We start from the raw sequence: 19,616 nt of genomic DNA, 5'->3' as shown, positions 1-19,616 counted from the left end.
TAACTAAATAGAAGAATATACTGTACAACATGGGGAATACAGCCAATATTTTATAATAACTATAAAAGGAAAGTGACCTTTAAAATCATATTAAAAAATGCTTTTTTAATTAAAAGTAAATTGAATTTAATTTTAAAGTAAAATAAAATTAAAGCTGAAAAAGAATAGAGGAAGGAGGTCATGAAGAAGAGAAGAGAGAGGCTGAATCAACTGTGAAGTATCCATCAGGGGGCTGGACCAAACCCTCCAGGGCTGGACCCTCTTGGATTTGAATACCAACGGTGCCAATTAGTGGTCAGGCAGTCATTTCACATGTGAGTTTCAGTTGCTTCATGGGAGCAACTGCGCTGATTTCCTAGGGCTGTTGAGGACTGGAGGAGTTAATAAACATGTGAAGTTGGCATTATCTGCACAGCCAAATGTGGAAGGGATAGAAGAGGTGTAAGGATGAGAATGATGAGTTGGAATCTGGCAGGTGCTTTGTGGTTGGGATGGCATCAAAGCCCTGGCTAATTTGGATGATCTGCCTCAGCCTCCTTAGCCAGGGGGTGTCAGCGAAGCTTTGCCATCACTCGCTCCATGGGTGTTTGGTCCTGTTTCCTCACCGAGGTTGTGTCAAGGGTGTGTCCCTCCTGTCATAAGGTTTCTTGAGCAACAGAAAGCTTGCCAGCAATAAAGGCCCAGACAGCTGTGTTGCCCAGTTCATAGACAGGCCTCTCAGGAGACACCTGAGAAGATCCCAGGCTGGCAGCCCTTTCTCCAAGGTCAGCACGTGGAGCCTGACCCTTCCTCGGTGCCCTGACTTGTTGGCAGCTAGGAGGGTGGTGAGAGAGCCTGAATTTGAGAAGTTACTTCCAGAGTCAGTAAGTGATACTAAATGTCTCTGTGCATCTGTCTGTCTGTCTGTCTGTCTCCCTCGCTGTCTCTCTCTGTGTATGTATGTGTGTCTGTCTGTCTGTCTCTCTCTCTGTCTCTCTGTGATTGTATGTGTGTCTGTCTGTCTCTGTCTTTGTGTATGTATGTGTGTGTCTGTTTGTCTGTCTACGTCTCTCTCTCTCTCTCCCCTCTCCCCCTTAATCCCCTACTTCCTCCTCTTTCTTTTCCCTATCCCTGCACCAATGGATGCTCAGTCCAGTTTGGGCAGAACTGAAGAAATGTTCATCCAGTTACACATCCATCATTCTTTCTTTCATTTGTTCATTTATTTGTTTACTCAAGAAACCCTCCCTGACACCAGCTCTGTGCCCATTCCCACACTGGTGACCCTGATGGAGACAGAGACAAAGAAGTCAGGCTATCGGTTCTAAAAATGGAGCTGCTCTTTCAGTCACTAGAACAAGAATCCAAAGCTGTAACACAAGTATAGACTGGCAGAGCTGTGGGCGCCCAGAGGAGGGAGAGGCAATTTCCAGCGGGTCAACAGGGATCCCAAAACCCACTTCACAGTGCCATTGCTATAAAGCATCTATCATGTCTAGGTCCTTTTCAGACAGGAAAACTGTCTCAGAGAGGAGAGTGAGAAGCTCAAGTTCACGCAGCTGGGAAGGGGCCAAGGCAGGACTTAATTCTAGGTTAAGCTTCCTTCCACTTTCTCTCTCAAAGTGTTTAATTCCTCTTCCCTCACAGCACTGGCTTCAGTGGGGGGTGTGTGTGTGGGTGGGTGTGTGTGTGTGTAGTGCACGTGTGTTTCTAACAGATGGGGAGAGATTTAATGCTCATTTCTACCATAGACAAGAGCTACCTTAGGGCAGGGATCATGTCTGTCTTATACAGTGTATTCCCAGGGCCCAGCACATAATAGACACCCAGAAAATATTTGCTGGATACACAGATATATGGGTGATTGGATGGAGAAGTAGACATATGGATAGATGAGTGGATGAATGAATGAATGGGCAGGTGTCGGACTGATGAATGAATGGATGGATGGATCTGTGGATGGATGGATAAATGAATGAACAGATGGATGAATGGCTGGCTGGATGGATGGGATGGACAGATGTGTGAGCGGAAGGATAAATGGTGGAGGGAAGTCATAGCAGACCTGATGCCCCCAAGATTGGCAGAGCAGGGTCTTAACCAGTAAAAAGCACTCAGGATTGAGGACAAAATGTAACAAAAAGTAAAGAAATTGGAAAATGCCAAGACTATGGAAAAAGGCATTCTATCCAGAAAAAGAATCAGAGATGAGAATGAAGAACTTGGACCAGTGTTCAGGCTCATGTCAGAGGTAGGAAGGTGAATTGATCTATTCAGATTTGAGAACTTCTGGGACAGTTTCAAAATTGTATTCCCCACTTTGATGACATTCTCATTTTATTTTTTCTCCCAGTTTTATTGAGATACAATTGACATACAACACTGAATAAGTTTAGGGTATACAGCATAATGATTTGATTTACATATACCATGAAATGATTATCATAAGTTTAGTGAACATCCATCATCTCATATAGATACAAAATTAAAGAAATAGGAAAATATTTTTCTTGTGATGAAAACTCAGGATTTACTGTCCTAACTTTCATGTATAATACAGCAATGTTGATTATATTACCATCTTGTACACTACATCCCTAGTACTTATCTATGTTATAAATGGAAGTTGTACATTTTGACTTCCCTCATCCAATTCCCCTCCCCCCTCCACCTCTGATAACCACAAATCTGACCTCTTTTTTATTAATTTGTTTCTAAGTATAATTGACCTAACACACTGTTAGTTCCTATTACACAGCACAGTGATTTGATATTTCTATACAGCTCAAACTGATCACCACAATGTCTAATTACAAAGTGCTGCCATACCATGTTATCAATAGTTATTGACTATATTCCCCACACTGTACATTTCATACCCATCACTCATTTACTTGGTAACTAGGAGTTTGTACCTCTTAATCTTCTTTACCTATTCCTCTCATCACCCCCATCCTCCTCCCCTCTGGAAACACACCTGTTTGTTTTCTGTATCTATAACTCTGTTTCTGTTTTGTTATGTTTCTTCATTTGCTTTGGCTTTTTTCTTTTTGATTCCACATATATGTGAAATCATATGGTATTTGTCTTCTTTTGTCTTATTCACTTAGCATAATGCCCTCTAGGTCCATCCATGTGGTCGCAAATGACAAGATTTCATTCTTTTTATGGCTGAATAATATTCTATCGTTTATATATGTATCTTCTTCGTCCATTCATCTACCATGAGCATGTAGGTTGTTTCCATATCTTGGCATTTGTAAATAATGCTGCAGTGAACATTGTCGTTATTGTTCAGTTGCTCAGTTATTCCAACTCTGCAAGCCCATGGACTGTAGCCCACCAGGCTCCTCTGTCCATGGGATTTCCCAGGCAAGAATACTGGAGTGGGTTGCCATTTCCTTCTCCAGGGGATGGATCTTCGATACTCAGGGATCAAATCTGTATCTCTTACATCTGCTGCAATGGCAGGCAGGTTCTTTACCGTTGAGCCTCCTGGGAAGCAATGAACATTAATCGCCAGAGTATCACACTAGACAGGACACACTTCATGGACTGTCATCTCTTGCCCCAGGTCTGAACATGAACCAAGTCCCCACCACGGGGATCCTGTTCAGTCTCAGAAACCTAAATAGACAACCTATTCTGTCCCCTGAGCCCCTCTGTCCTCCTTTGGAGACCTTTAACCTATCTTCTCTTGTCCCTCTTCCCTTAGAATCAGCCAAGGGTGGTGAGATTCGGACTCAGAATCAAAAGAGATGAGCAGTCCTCAGCCTTTGGAGGAGGTAGGCTGGGTGCAGGCTGGGGGAGAGGGGTGGGAGCATCTGGGGAGAGGGGAAGAGAGGAACTTAATGTTTGATACACTGGAGCGGGTGAAAAATCATGACGTGGATTCAGAATTCAGGTGCTTTGTGATCATTCAGTTGGAGAAAAAGACCCAGCAATGGAACTGAAGTTGTGGCAACTGGGAAAAGAAGGGGGCACCCTGGCTACCTTTGTCTCGATGATAAAATTCTTATGATTATGGTACTCAGTATCCTGCTTCTCTTTTTTTATACCTATTTACATATTTTTTGGCTGAACTGGGTCTTAATGGGGGCACAAGGGATCCTCATTGCAGCTGGAGGGCTCCTCTCTAGTTGTGGCGCACAGCTCTTGTTATTGCCCTGTGGCATGTGGAATCTTATTTCCCCAACCAGGAATCGAAGCTGGGTCTCCTGCATTGGAAAGCAGATTCTTAACCAGTGCACCACCAGGGAAGTCCCACCCTGCTTTTCTTCTAAAAAAAGAAATGTTGGCCCCAATATTCTTCTTCCTCTGATAGGACAAGATAGAATCTCAGAATTAGCTTCAGAAAGTCTGAGACCTCTGCAAGTGAGAAGGTAATGCTCAGAATACTCTTGGGAATGATGGAGAGAGAGACAAAGCTATCAAATGTGACAATTGGATGAGACCCTCAAAATCCCCCCCTCACACATATTCATTGTCTCTATTTGGAAGTGTGTTAATCACTCAGCCTTGCCCGACTATTTTCGACCCCATGGACTGTAGCTTACCAGGTTCCTCTGTCCATGGAATTCTTCAGGCAAGAATACTGGAGTGGGTTGCCATCCCTTTCTCCAGGGGATCTTCCCGACCCAGGGATTGAACCCAAGTCTCCCACATTGCAGGCGGATTCTTTACCATCTGAACCACCAGGGAAGCCCCTATATTTGGAAACAGATTCAAACAGGAGCAGCAACGTACTCAAGTTCACACTGGACCCCAGGTTGAATTGCCAGATTTGGCAAATAAAAATAAAGGATGCCCAGTCAAATTTTAATTTCATATCAACAACAAATAACCTTTCGGTGTAAATATACTCCATGCATGGAGAAGGCAATGGCAACCCACTCCAGTATTCTTGCAAGGAAAATCCCATGGACAGAGGAGCCTTGTAGGCTGCAGTCCATGGGGGTCACTGGGAGTCGGACACGACTGAAGTGACTTAGCAGCAGCAGCAGCAGCATACTCCATGCAATGTTGGGACATACTTATTCTTCAAAGTGTTAGTCACTCAGTCATGTCCAACTCTTTATTACCCCATGGACTGTAGCCTACCAGGCTTCTCTGTCCATGGGATTCTCCGGGCAAGAATACTGGAGTGCGTCGCCATTCCCTTCTCCAGGGGATCTTCCCAACCCTGAGATCAAACCTGGGTATCCCACATTGCAGGTGGATTCACCATCTGAGCCACAAGGGAAGCCCTTTATTCTTTGAAATTTGGGTTGTTTTTTTTTCATCTGAACCTTGAGTATAACTTGGCATCCTGTATCTTACTCAGCAACCCTACCTCCAGGCATCTTTGGACCACACCTGCTTTCTCCTCCCCTTCCCTGCCCCTTTGATGATTTCTGTCGTCTCTTGGCCCAGGAGACATACGACATGTCGGGTGCCCGCCTGGCCCTGACACTGTGTGTCACCAAAGCCCGGGAAGGTTCCGAGGCAGATCTGGATGCCCTGGAACGCATGTTCCAGCAGCTGGGGTTTGAGAGCACCATGAAGAGAGACCCTACCGCCCAGGTATTGTGCTGCCGGCTCCAGCCCAGCAGGGGAGGGGTGGGGGCTGAAGGAGAAGGTGGATTCCGGGGTCACCCCTGAGTCCGGCCATTCCTCTCACTCCAGCAATTCCAGGAAGAGTTGGAAAAATTCCAACAGGCCATCGACGCCCGAGAAGACTTTGTCAGCTGTGCCTTCGTGGTTCTCATGGCACACGGATTAGAAGGGCGCCTCAAAGGGAAGGATGAGAGGATGGTGGAGCTGGAGGACCTCTTCCAGGCTCTGAACAACAAGAACTGCCGGGCCCTGAGAGCCAAGCCTAAGGTGTACATCGTGCAGGCTTGTCGAGGAGGTGGGGCCAAGAGCCAAGGACACAGAGCCCCTCCCTCCCAGATCCAAGACCCCAGCCAAGCCTTGGGTTTCCCATCTGTCTTACGACCTTTATTTTTTCTCCTTCTTTCTTTCTGATTTTGCCTTTTCCTTCTTGATGTTTCAGAACAAAGGGACCCTGGTGAACCAGTCGCTGGAGGGGATCTTGTGATGATCACAGAAAATACTCCTGAAACCATCCCAACGTACACAGACACCCTCCATGTCTTCTCCACCATAGAGGGTATGAGCTTCCAGCTGACCCAGGGTGGCCTGCTTCTCCACCTTGCCTGCCACTCCTGACCCCTGAGACTCCCCTCCAGGACCCACCATTGTCCAAGGTGTTTTGTAGCATATGCGCATGCACGTGCACACGTGTGCATGCACACACACCCACACACACAGTCACCCACCCCCATTGAGCTCCCCTGAGCCCACTTCTCTGGAATTCCCAGGGTACATTGCCTACAGACACGACCAGGAGGGCTCCTACTTCATCCAGACTCTGGTTGATGTGTTCGTCAATAAGAGAGGACCCATCCTGGAGCTTCTGACAGAGGTGAGTTGGGAGAAGGTACCTTGGAAGCCCCACCCAGCCTGATCAGGGAGCATGCAGAATGGACTGTACGTGCGTGCCCAGTCATTCAGTCATGTCCGACTCTTGGTGACCTCATAGACTACAGCCCGCCAGGCTCCTCTGTCCATGGGATTTCCCAGGCAAGAATACTGGAGCAGGTTGCCATTTCCTCCTCCAGGGGATCTTCCTGACCCAAGGATCAAGCCTGCATCCTTTGCGCCTCCGGCATTGGCAGGCACGTTCTTTACCAACTGCACCCCCTGGAAGCACAGCAGGCTGAGCCTCTTGCAAACCTTTCTGCATGTTCCCCCTCCCCTGCCTCCTGCTCCAAGGCCAACCTGGGTCCCAACACATAAACTAGAACACCCATCTCTCAGAAGTGACTTTCCCTAAAGCAGGGAGTTCCAAAGCTTACAGTATGTGAGATAATTTAGATGAAATATGCATACATTTCTGTAAACAAGCCCCTTAGGTTCAACTCGTCTTTGGACATTCTGATTGGTTATGTGTTATTTTGGCAGATTAGAAAAAAACATATAACGAGAATGTGTAGCCAGTGATTCCACAGAGATTATGGTGAGAAAGTGAAAGTGTCAGTTGCTCAATCATACCCAGCTCCTTGTGACCTCATGGACTGTAGCCCCCCCCAGGGTCCTCTGTCTGTGGAATTCTCCAGGCAAGAATACTGGAGTGGGTGGCCATTTCTTTCTCCAGGGGATCTTCCTGACACAGGGATGGAACCCAGCTCTCCAGCACTGAAGGCAGATTCTTTACCTTCTGAGACACCCGAAGCCCAATTACAGTGTAGGATGAGACAATAAAGGTCTCCCATTTTAGGACATGGAGACCCACCTGCCCTAACTTTCTCCCAATAAGCTCATTACCTGACTCCCCCAAAAGCCCAGCCCCAAGCTGACCATTCCTGTTGCTGCAGGTGACCCGGAGGATGGCAGAAGCAGAGATGATTCAAGAAGGGGAAGCAAGGAAAGTGAATCCTGAAATCCAAAGCACTCTTCGGAAACGACTCTATCTGCAGTAGAAGTAGAAAGGGTGGGGTGGGGCTCTCTTTCAGGTGCCCTCTCTGCCCCCACAGAGCTTTAAAGGCAGCTCTCACCACTTCTCCAAAATCTTCTCTTCCCAAAGCTAAATGGTGCCCAGCTCTTCTTTCATCACACCCTTCATGAAGGTCCTCCTTCGATCTATCCCCATCCTTCTCAGGGCAAGCCAGCTAAAACTGAGCACAGGATATGGTGATAACATTAACATCACCTCCCTCAGGCTGGACGCTCTACCTCTATTAATACACCTAAAAAGGCATTCACTTATCCCACTCTCTATTCTTATGCTCCAGTGAAGCCCTCTTCTTTCCACCATGAATCATATCCATACAAATGTACCTGGATAAAACTCAAGATTTTCCACCGATAAAACATGCCTATTCACCACCTCCCATCCCAATCAAAACTTCACTGGCTCTGGAATTTCACCTGGAGTTATAACCTCCTCCTCCTGGCAATCACTTCCATTCCCGTCTCCCAGAGATTTCCTCTCAACCACGGGAAATTCAGTAAAGCAAAAGTTGTTCTCTCTCCAAGACCCCTCTTCTTTGGCTAGCAAGCTGGTACCTTGATGCCATCCACCTCATGGGTTCTCTCTGGTTAGTAGAGCTGCTTCCTCCTTTTCTGAAGCCCTGCCTCCTAACCAATGCCACTCCATCCACTGCTCTGAACCCTGACATCTGTCTGAGACAATCCATCCCTTTACCCATTCTCAGAGTTTTGACTCTCTTTTTAAAAAAATTTTTTTTGTTCTTAATTGGAGGATAATGGCTTTACTGTGTTGTGTTGCTTCTGCCGTATAACAATGTGAATCAGCCACAAATACACATATATCCGCTCCCTCTGGAACCTCTCTCCCACCCCACCCCATCCCACATCCCGGTTGTCACAGAGCACCAGGTTGAATTCCTTGTGTCAAACAGCACCTTCCCACTAGTCAACTTCCAACCACTCTAAATCATAGCATGTTGGAGCTATGGAGACACCCCTAGTGTTACCTTGTTACTTTTCAGACAAGGTTATAGAGGACTAGAGAGGCTAAATCACTTCTCAAATACCACACAGTAAGCCAGTGGCAGGGTCAAGGTCTGGCTTCCAGGCTAGCCCCACTTCCACTACCTGCTAAGTCTTCCATTAGTGAGTGTGTGCGTAGTTGCTCAGTCTGATCTGACTTTTTTTGACCCCCATGGACTGTAATCCACCAGGCTCCTCTGTCCATGGCACTCTCCAGGCAAGAATACTGAAGAGGGTTGCTATGCCCTCCTCCAGAGAATCTTCCCAACCAAGTCTCTGACATCTCCTGCATTGGCAAACAGGTTCTTTACCACTAGCACCACCTGGGAAAGTTTACCTCCATGGGATTCTGACACTGGGCTGAAAGCTGGATCAGAGGCTCCCAAGTCTATGACACCTTTCTACTTATCTACAGCCCTGACCTTTCCCACCATAATAACCCGTGGTCATATCTGCCATCACTGAAAACTCATGGCTAAAGCGGAATCATTTCTTCCTGGTCCATCCACCAAGTGTTCCCTGGAACCGTCAATCTCAAACCTCTGCAGTCATCTATGACACCCCTCTTCCTGCATCCTTCATATGTCACCAGTCACCATACCCAGCCCAGCGTGACTTTGAAACATTCTCTTCCTTTCCTTGTCACTCTCTAGTTCCATCCTCTCATGTCTCTATCTTTGCACCAGTTTCCTTCCTTGCCTCTATGCCCTCCCATCTCAGCCCTCCTCTGACCTCCATATCATCTACAATTCCTGATCTCCCCAGAACACTCAAGAAGACACAACAGTGCCTCATTACACAGAGATCAAGGCTCAACTCCACACCCTGATTTCTCACACCTGTACAATCCCATTCCTATCAGCGATCATCTAAACTCATCTCCCACTTCCCCAATCATGCTCCAAGACTAATGTTGTCTTATTCGTCCCTGCATCTAAGCCTTTGTTCTTACCATTTCTCCAAGCGTGAGTGCCCTCTCACTCTTGTTCACCCACTTTCCACTATCTCCTGCCCCTACTTATTCCAGAAAGCCATTCCTAATATTCTTTCCAGTTGATTCTGCTCTGTCACCCAGGATGAGACACAAATTACAGTTTCTCCAGGGTGGGGAACAAGTCTTTGCTCAACATATTGGATGTTCAGTAAACAGTTGTCAAACTTCCATCCCTACCCTGCAAATAGGTTCATCAGTACTAGTTTTCTAGATTCCATATATATGCATTATGGGCAATATTTGTTTTTCTCTTTCTGGCTTATTTCACTTATAACAGGCTCTAGGTTCAACCACTTCACTGCAACTGATTCATATTCACTCCTTTTATGGTTGAGTAATATTCCGTATATGTACCACAACTTCTTTATCCATTCATCTGTTGATGGACATCTAGATGCTTCCATATTCTGACTGTAAATAGTGCTGCAATGGACATTGGGGGTAGATGTGTCTTTTTGAATAATAAAATAAAAGAATATGTTGGAATCTTTGCTCTGTACTTAAACAGTGAGGATGATGAGATAGGCACTGTGTATTTGATTTCTTTTCCCTGATGGCCAACTGCCTCCCAGTATGTCTGTCATGCACAGAGAGTAATGAGCCTCAGTCCTTTCATATAAGCAGGTGTGCTGGGAGTGGTAAAGTCACAGGCCACACTTCCATGCCATGTGGCTATATTTTACATGACAGTTCCACCTCCAGAATGTTCCCAAGGAAGTATCCAGACACAGAACTGTAGCTTTCCAGAACCCTAAGGGATCTTGGAGATCAGCTAGTTATAGGATCACGGATATTTAGCAAATGTGCCATCTCTCTATGTTGGTGCCCATGGCAGACATGACTAATCAATCACGCTTTCCGGGGACTTCCCTGACGGTTCAATGGTTAAGAATCCTCCTCCCCAAGAGGGTAAGATGAATGGAGTGAGTAGCATGGAAGTGTATACACTACCATATGTAAAGCAGATAGCCAATGGAAATATGCTATATGACGCAGGGAGCTCAAACTGGGGCTCTGTAACAGCCTAGAGCAGTGGGAAAGGGTGGAAGGTGGGAGGGAGGTTCAAGATGGGGGGACATATGTATGCCTACAGCTAATTCATGTTGATATATGGCAGAAATGAAACTAATATTGTAAAGCAATTATCCTTCAATTAAAAATAAACACATTTTTTTTCAAATCTATGAGAACAATAAAATAAGGAATCCACCTTCCAATGCAGGGGCCTGTGTTTAATCCCTGATCAGGGAACAAGATCCCACATGCCACAACTAAGACCTGATGCAGTCAAATAAATAAATTTCTTTTAAAGTTTATCCACTTAATCATTTTCCAATATATGCAATGTATCATCACATTGTATACCTTAAACTTACACAGTGTTATATGTTAATTATATCTTGATAAACTGGAAAATTATTTAATAATTTTTTAATTTTAAAAAGTGTATACACTAGCAGAGGATGAGATGGTTAGATAGCATCACTGACTCAATAGACATGAACTTTATCTCCTGGCAAATTGCAGGAGATAATGGAGGACAGGGAAGCCTGGCATGCTGCAGTCCATGGGGTGGCAAAGAATCGGACACAATTTAGCTACTAAACAACAACATACACTAGCAAGGGAAGCACAAGGAGTTGATCTCCTAAGCCATTTTAAAGGCCTCCAGTTCAGCACAAGACACAAGAAAAGCAATAGGATGTCTAGCTTTCAGAACTTGGGATACAATTGGTCTGCTTTCATTCTAATTGGTTGGGTTATTTGGGGAATAAAACATTTCAGCTGTTTATGAAGTTGTTGTTACAGGTGATCAATTATAGGAAATGAGGTCACTCTCATGCTGGCCAATTAATTTCACCTCCTTGCCCACAGTCTACACCCATGCCCACAACTCACCCAAGGTGAGCTCCTTACGCCCAATTGGCTTCCTATTACATTCTGACCATACAAGACAGGAGAGAGAGACAGGAAGGAGGAGGAGGGACTTGTGATTTGAATTTTCCTGTTGTCATCCAGCTGTATCAGATCTTTCCAGCTTCCAATTGCTTTGACCCATATGTAAAACTAGCATCATCATGCTGCTGCTAAGTCACTTCAGTCATGTCCGACTCTGTGCGACCCTATAGACGGCCGCCCACCAGGCTCCCCCGTCCCTGGGATTCTCCAGGCAAGAACACTGGAGTGGGCTGCCATTTCCTTCTCCAATTCGTGGAAGTGAAAAGTGAAAGTGAAGTCGCTCAGCCATGTCCGATTCTTAGCGACCCCGTGGACTGCAGCCTACCAGGCTCCTCCGTCCATGAGATTTTCCAGGCAAGAGAACTGGAGGAGGGTGCCATTGCCTTCTCCGAGCATCATCATGCCTCCCCCTAAATACACCAGCCTCAACTGGTCAGGAACCCCTCCACAGAGGTATGAGTACCAAATTCACATGGGACACTCTTCTCCATCCTCTGTGCTTCTAGGATCTGCTAACCTCAGCTCCTCCTTTTCTTCCCAGGTCTGGGCAGGTCACCTGATCCCTACCTGAACTATCTCTGGTTTAACCCTAGAAATGCCTTCTTGCCTTTCCACTCCCCCACTGCCTGTTTGGTCAATGCCCACAATAAATTCTCTCTGTTAAAATACCTTGAGTGCGTCTACAACACGGATAAAATTTGAAAGTGTTACATTCAATGAAATAAGCCAGACACAAAAGGACAAGTATTGAGACTTCCCTGGTGGTCCAGTGATTAAGACTTGGTGCTCCCAATGCAGGGGACCCAGGTTCAATCCCTGGTCAGGGAACTAGCTTCCACATGCCACAACTAAGAGTTAAATGCTGCAACTAAAGATCCTGTATTCCACAACTAAGACCCAGTGCAGCCAAATAAATAAATAAAAGTTTAAATAAACAGACGAGTGTCATATGAGTCCATTTATAGGTTTGCCTACTCCAAACAGGCAAACTCACAGAGACACAAAGTAGATTAGAGATAACCAGAAGCTGGAGGCAAGGAGATTGGGGAGCTACTGTATAACGATTACAGAGTTTCTGTTTGGGGTGATAAAAAACTTTGGAAATAGTGAAGTTGGCTGCCCATTATGAACTGCACACCTTAAAATGGTTAAAATGGCAAGCTTTGTGTCACATATATTTTACCACAATTTTTAAAAGCTAATAATATAATATACCAAAAGACAATAAATTGAACAATTTAAATGGGTGCATTGGATGGCATGTGAAGTACATCTCAATAAAGTTGTTTTGGGCTTCCTTGGTTATTCAGTGGTAAAGTATCTGCCTGCCAATGCAGGAGATGTGAGTTCAGTCCCAGGGTCAGGAAGATCCCCTGGAGGAGGAAATGGCAACCCACTCCAGTATTCTTGCCTGGAGAATCCTCTGGACAGAGGAGCCTGGCGGGCTACGTCTGTGGTGTCACAAAAGAGTCAGACATGTCTTAGCAACTAAACAACAACAACAACAAAGTTGTTTTAAAAAAAAATAACTTGTTTGCCTTGCAGGGAATAAAACTACCTTAATAAAGATTTTTAAAACTCCTTTGGTGATTCCAACTCCCTTGGTACGTGGTTGCACAGCTCTTTAGACACACCAAAGACCATTGAACCCTGTAGTTTCAAAGGGTAAATTGACAGTGTGTGAATTATATATAATAAAGTTATGTTTTAAAGGGAGTAGTTACCTATTATGATAAGTGGAAAGTCAGTATTACCTGCCGTAATTAGGAGATAAGCATAAGAACATGATTCAACTATGAGAAAGGAGGAAATCCTGCTGCTCGCAGCAACATGGACGGAACTTGAAAGCATGATGCTGAGTGAGATAAGCCAGACAAAGACTAATCCTGCATGAAATCACTTGTACATGAATCCTTTAAAAACTGAACTTGTAGAAACAGTAGAAAGGTGGTTATCAGAACCTGGGACATAGGAGAACTGGGGAGATGTTTTAAAGGTACAAACTTGCAAACTGGATGATGAATAAGTTAAGGAGGTCTAATGCACAGCATAGGGATTGTAGTCAACAATGCTGTTGTATAAATTTCCAAGTTGCTAAGACACTGAATCTTAAGCGTTCTCACCACAAAAAAGAAATGGTAATTACGTGACGTGATAGAAGTGTTAGCTAATGCTGTGGTGAAAATTGTATTGCAATATATAAATGTTTCAAAACAACACACGATACACCTTAAACTTACATAATGATTGTCAATTATATCTCAATTTTTTATTCCATACATACAATTAAAATTTTTAATGTTCATGTATGATAGAGACAACAACCCACTCCAGTGTTCTTGCCTGGAGAATCCCAGGGACGGCAGGGCCTGGTGGGCTGCCGTCTATGGGGTCGCACAGAGTCGGACACAGCTGAAGCGACTTGGCAGCATGATAGAGACAAAAAAAGAATGGTGGTTACCAGGGTTTGGGGTGAGGGCTAGAGAGTTATTGTTTAATGGGTACAGAGTTTTAGTATGGTAAGATGAAAAAGTTTTGGATGGATAGTTGTAATGATTGCACAACCATGTGAATGTACTTAAGGTTACTGAGCTATGGTCTTAAAAAGGACTAAAATTGTATATCTTATTGTATATCTATAAAATTGTACAAAATTTTATAAACTTTATAAATTTTAATGTGTAAAATTGTAAAATAAAATGTATAAAATTGCAAAATTTATAAAATTGGACATTTTACCACATTAAAAAGTGGTAACAGAAAAAAAATGTTTATGTATGAACCATCAAAAGTCACCTCAGTGTACAACCAGTTTGAGCGCCACATGCTGCCTTTTGACATCATGGCCGTATCCTGGTCTTTTTTGTTCATGGTGTATAAACATTTCTCAAAGAATTGCTAAGACAAAGGTTTGAGCATTTTTATTTCCCATTGTTCACTCATTTGTTACATTAAAATAATTTATCAAATTCCTACCCAATGCCAAATACTGTTCTAGGCTCTGGAAATAGTGTGGTTGACCAAGACCCTCATCTCATGGAATTCACATTCTGGTGGGGAGATGATAAACAATACAATATGATTTTTGGTATTGCTGAGTGTAATGGAGTGGGGGAGCACCATACGAGGCTAAAGAATTGGAGGACAGAGTCGGGTGTGATTTGGCAACTGAACAACAAAGGTGATAGTTGAGCAGAGATCTATCTGAAGAAACAATGAGTGAGGACCATGAAAAGATCTAATGGTCTAGGCACACTTTCTTCATCATATATCTACAAACCCCTATGCTATTATTTTACTCAAGTTTTTTTTTTAAGTAATTCTTTTTTTATTTAAAAATAAACTGTTGGAAATAAACTCACGGACATAGAAAGCAAACTTATGGTTACTAAAGAAAAAAGGGAGGAAGGGATAAATTAGGAGACTGGGATTAACATACACACACTACTATATATAAAATAAACTAGGGCCTACTGTGCAGCCCAGGGAGCTATGCTCAATATCTTATAATAACCTATAATGGAAAAGCAGCTGAAAAAAGAACAGACATATAAACATACATGTTGTCTACTTTTTAAAAGTGCACAACATGAAAGTTGTGAGTTAAGTTTTACTTGGGGCAAAATGAGGACTGCAGCCTGGGAGACAGCACCTCAGATAGCTCTGAGAAACTGCTCCAAAGAGGTGGGGGAGGCAGGGAAGATCAGTATACATATGATTTTTGATGAAGGGGAATATGTGCAATCAAGCACGTATTTTTCCAGAAGGTTTCTGTTAGGCTCCTGAAGCTTTCTGCCAGACACAAGGAACAATCATCACCATGAGGGATTTCAGTGTCTTTCTAGTTATGAGAAGATGCAAGAATTGGGCTCATAAAATTACCTCTTGAAAATAACTATCTGAAGACCTGTTCTGCCAGTTTCTTTCCCCCTGAGCACAGAGTGCCTCATTTCTGCTCTCCACCCTGAACTCCTTTCGGAGAGTGTTCAAAATCAGCAGCGACAGCAGCACGTGGTTTAATCCTTGTAGAGGCAGAGGGCAAGTGCCAATTTGTAGTTGACAATGTGTAACTGAACCACTCTGCTGTACACCCAAAACTAACACAACACTGTAAATCAACTATGCTTCAATTCTTCTAATGAGTCTATTTTAAAAAAAATAGCACTTACCCGTACAACATACAACAGAATATTATCTGGCAATCTAAAAAAGCATGTAATACAGATTCACACAGACAGAAGAGCCTGGCAGGCTACACAGTCCATGGGGTCGCAAGAGTCGGACACTATTTAGCGACTAAACCACCACTGACTAACACATTAGCAGGAAGGGACCTTGAAAACACTAAGCTCTCAAAGCAGTGAGAACATTCTTTGTGGTTTGGGGATGAAAGCAAGGACCTCCAGGAAGAAATGTTAAGGAAGCAGATTTTGGCTTAACCTTAGAAACTTCTAGCATCAAAATCTACCCCGTCCCCCAAGGTAAGCATCCACTTCTGAATGTCAAGATCTCCCTACCTGCAACCTCCAACCCCCAAAGTTATTTAAACAGGGCTCACCCACAACAATCCCCCAAAGGGGCTCATAAATCCAATGCAAGCAAGCATGGGAGTGTTCTGCAGAAAAAACAATGCAAATTCCACCAGCTCCATAGGGACCTGCGCATGCATGCTAAGTTGCTTCCATCGCTTCTGAGACTGCAACCATACAGACTGTAGCCTGCCAGGCCCCTCTGTCCATGGGATTCTCCAGGCAAGAACAGTGGAGTGGGTTGCCATGGCCTTCTCCAGGGGAATCTTCCTGACCCAGGGATTGAACCCACATCTCTCTCCTGCATTGGCAGACGGGCTCTTTACCACAGCACCACATAGGGACCTGTAATACCTTAAAAATTAGCACAAAGTTTTATGAATTGGTGGTGTATAAATTTATATCATAACCTTTGGAAATGACTGGCTTCGTCAAGAGTTGTAAAAATGTTCTTTTCCTTGACCCTGTAACTCCACTTCAGGAAAGTTATCATAAAGAAATAATTCAACAGGGCTTCCCTGGTGGCTCAGTGGTGAAGAATCTGCCTGTCAATACAGGAGACATGGTTCCATCCCTGATCTGGGAAAATCCCACATGCCAAGGAGCAACTAAGTCCGTGTGCCCCAACTACTCACCCTGCGTGCCCCAGAGCCCAGGAGCCTGCTGAGCCTCCGGGCCACAGCTACTGAAGCCCTGCCCCTAGAGCCCATGCTCCACAAGAGAAGCTGAGGTAGGAGATAGACGAGCTCCAAGTGTGATTTACAACTGGCCTCCTGTTTGCAATTCATGGGGCTCGAACGAATGGGCTTCAGACTGGATACTTAAAACCAGCCTCATGTTCGCATTCCCTGAGACAAGAGACAGGTGGGCTCCAGTCAAGGCATTTACAATCAGCCTCCTGTTTGCCCTCCAAAAGGAAGTAACAGAAACAGGGTAAATAACCAGTCTTTGCCTCCTGTAAAGACCTTAAGGTAATAGTCATGGCAATAGTCAAGGTAATAATCACGGCAAGAACAAAAAGAGGGAAAACCCTGTTGAGGAAAGGATTAAGGGATCTCCAATCCCCTCTTTGTGGGACAAGAGAGATGCGACCCCTGGGCAGAAAGGCTCCTTGGATGTCAAAAGTCAGGGGATAATTCCCGGCCATAATGCATCCTGCTCTCCCAAAGCCTTCACTTTGAGACCCACCTTGGCTGAAGGGTATGCGTGCACCCAGGGGAGGATCCTGAAGCAAATTAACCAGAGGGGGGACAGAGCAAGATGACTGGCCTGAGGGAAGACAAAGACCTGGAAAACAGCTCACTTATAAAGGATTTACACTTCCCAAAGGCGCAAGTCTCTCTCTGAGCTGGCCCATGCGCCTTTCCGCATGTACTTTTCCTCTCCTTAAACTTTCTACATTACTCTTTACCTTCTGCCTCCTTGCCTGAATTCGTTGTTGACTAGGCAGGCAAGGACTAGGGACTCTACCCCTAACTGCTCACCCTTGTGGTCCAGTGGTTAGGACTCCTGGTCCAGGAAACTAAGACCCTGCTTACAGCTACCCCTCACTGCTGCTTGCTGCAAGCTGCCACTTACTGCTATGCATGTCCAGAATCAAAGCCACCAAAATGAGAGGCCCGTGCACCTGAAGGAAGAGTATCCCCGCTAGCCTCAACTCGAGAAAAGCTCGAGCAGCACCAAAGACCTAACACAGCCAAAAATAAATAAAATTATACCCAAACACATATGTCTACACAATACACATACACACACATACACACCTAAGTACATATACATGCTTAAGTATATACATACATAAGTACACGTCCACACATATAAATGCACATTCATTTGCACACATAAACATGCTCGCCTGATACACATACACACATACATGTACACATAAGTACATATTCACATGGGATTGCCCTGGTGGCTCAGATGGTAAAAAATCTGCCTGCAATGGGGCAGACCAGGGTTCAATCCCAGTGTCAGGAAGATTCCCTGGAGGAGGAAATGGCAGCCCATGCCAGTATTCTTGCCTAGAGAATTCCAAGGACAGAGAATCTACTACTGCCTATGGGGTTGCACAGAGTCAGACACAACTGAGCAACTAACACTTTCACTTTTCACACATTCACATACACACATGTATGTGAATGTGCAGGTTCCATCGACATTTGCAGCAAGGGGAAGGTAATCTGAATATCAAAATATTATCATTAGTTCAGGAAAAATGAGATATCTCAAAATAAAGAATTCAGCGCTCTTCTGTATATGGGAAGATGCAAGCATCTGGGCTCACTGATGTCATTTCTTTCATATACATCTCAGTTATCCAGGGCCAGCAACCCGCTTCTTGATTTTTCACATCCTTAATTCCTCATTCACCTGGTTCCTCGTTCAGCTGACAGCTGCTTGATCACAGGCATTGTTCTCCATCTCAGGGGCCCTCTGACCTAAGAAATTCATATTTGAAGGCCTGAATTCACTGATGGCTGTTATATCCTTGTTCATTGATATGGCCGGAGATATTCCATTTCACAGTCCTAGCCCCCAATGCCTACCTCTGACTGTGACTTTATTTGGAGACAAGGTATTTAAAGAGGTTACTAAGGTAAAATCAGGTCACTGAAGTGTGTCCTAATCCAATATAACCACTGTCCTTATAAGAAGAAATTAGGACCAGATACAGAGAGTAGACAGTCATCCACAAGCCGAGGAGGGAGACTTAAAAAAATCAACTTTGTCGACACCTTGATCTCAAACTTCTAGCCTCCAGAACTTCAGGTAAATTAATTTCTGTTGTGTAAGCCTCCTAGTCTGTGGTATTTTGTTATGGCAGCCCTGTGGAGCTTATACACACACATACACGTATGCCCACACAATATACAGACACACGTATGTTGTTGCTGTTCAGTCGCTAAGTCATGTCCGACTCTTTGCCACCCCGTGGACTGCAGCACACCAGGCTCTTTTGTCCTTCACTATGCCCCAGAATTTGCTCAAATTCATGTCCATTGAGTCGGTGATGCCATCTAACCATCTCATTTTCTGCCATCCCCTCTTCTCCTTTTGCCATCAATCTTTCCCATCATCAGGGTCTTTTCCAATGAGTCAGCTCTTTGCATCAGGTGGTCAAAGTATCGGAGCTTCAGCTTCAACATCAATCCTTCCAATGAATATTCAGGGTTGGTTTCCTTTAGTTTTGACTGGTTTGATCTCCTTGCTGTCCAAGGGATTCTCAAGAGTCTTCTCCAGCGCCACAATTTGAAAGCATCAGTTCTTCAGTGCTCAGCCTTCTTTATGGTCCAACTCTCATATACATACTTGACTAATGGAAAAATCGTAGCTTTCACTACGTAGCTTCCCTGGTGGCTCAGTCGGTAAAGAATTCACCTGCAATGCGGGAGACCTGGGTTAGGAAGATCCCCTGGAAGAGGGCAGGGCAACCCACTCCAGTATCCTTGCCTGGAGAATCCCCATGAACAGAGGACCCTGGCAGGCTGCAGTCCATGGGGTTGCAAAGAGTCAAACAGAACTGAGCAACTAAGCACAGCATAGCAGTAACATGGACGGACTTGAAGATTCTTATACTAAATGAAATAAGTCAGATA

General features: G+C 44.6%; 1 protein-coding gene across 1 annotated transcript; it reads left to right on the top strand.

The window, feature by feature from the left end:
* The first annotated feature begins 733 nt into the window (after positions 1 to 733).
* CASP14 (caspase 14) lies at positions 734 to 9,971 on the top strand. The gene is made up of 7 exons (XM_043913895.1): positions 734 to 863; positions 3,695 to 3,764; positions 5,392 to 5,541; positions 5,644 to 5,869; positions 6,014 to 6,130; positions 6,342 to 6,445; positions 7,398 to 9,971. Exons 2-7 carry the CDS (start codon positions 3,738 to 3,740, stop codon positions 7,500 to 7,502), a joined length of 729 nt encoding a protein of 242 aa, XP_043769830.1. The 5' UTR covers positions 734 to 863; positions 3,695 to 3,737; the 3' UTR covers positions 7,503 to 9,971.
* Positions 9,972 to 19,616: the final 9,645 nt, after the last annotated feature.

Source organism: Cervus elaphus, chromosome 9, assembly GCF_910594005.1.
Source record: "Cervus elaphus chromosome 9, mCerEla1.1, whole genome shotgun sequence".
NCBI lineage: Eukaryota > Metazoa > Chordata > Mammalia > Artiodactyla > Cervidae > Cervus > Cervus elaphus.
This window is presented reverse-complemented; position numbering and strand designations above follow the sequence as displayed.

Coding starts and splice junctions, on each gene's coding strand:
- CASP14 (XM_043913895.1), top strand. CDS start 3,738: ATGAGCAGTCCTCAGCCTTTGGAGGAG. Junction 3,765..5,391: donor GTCCTCAGCCTTTGGAGGAG/GTAGGCTGGGTG, acceptor CTCTTGGCCCAG/GAGACATACGACATGTCGGG. Junction 6,131..6,341: donor TGTCTTCTCCACCATAGAGG/GTATGAGCTTCC, acceptor TGGAATTCCCAG/GGTACATTGCCTACAGACAC.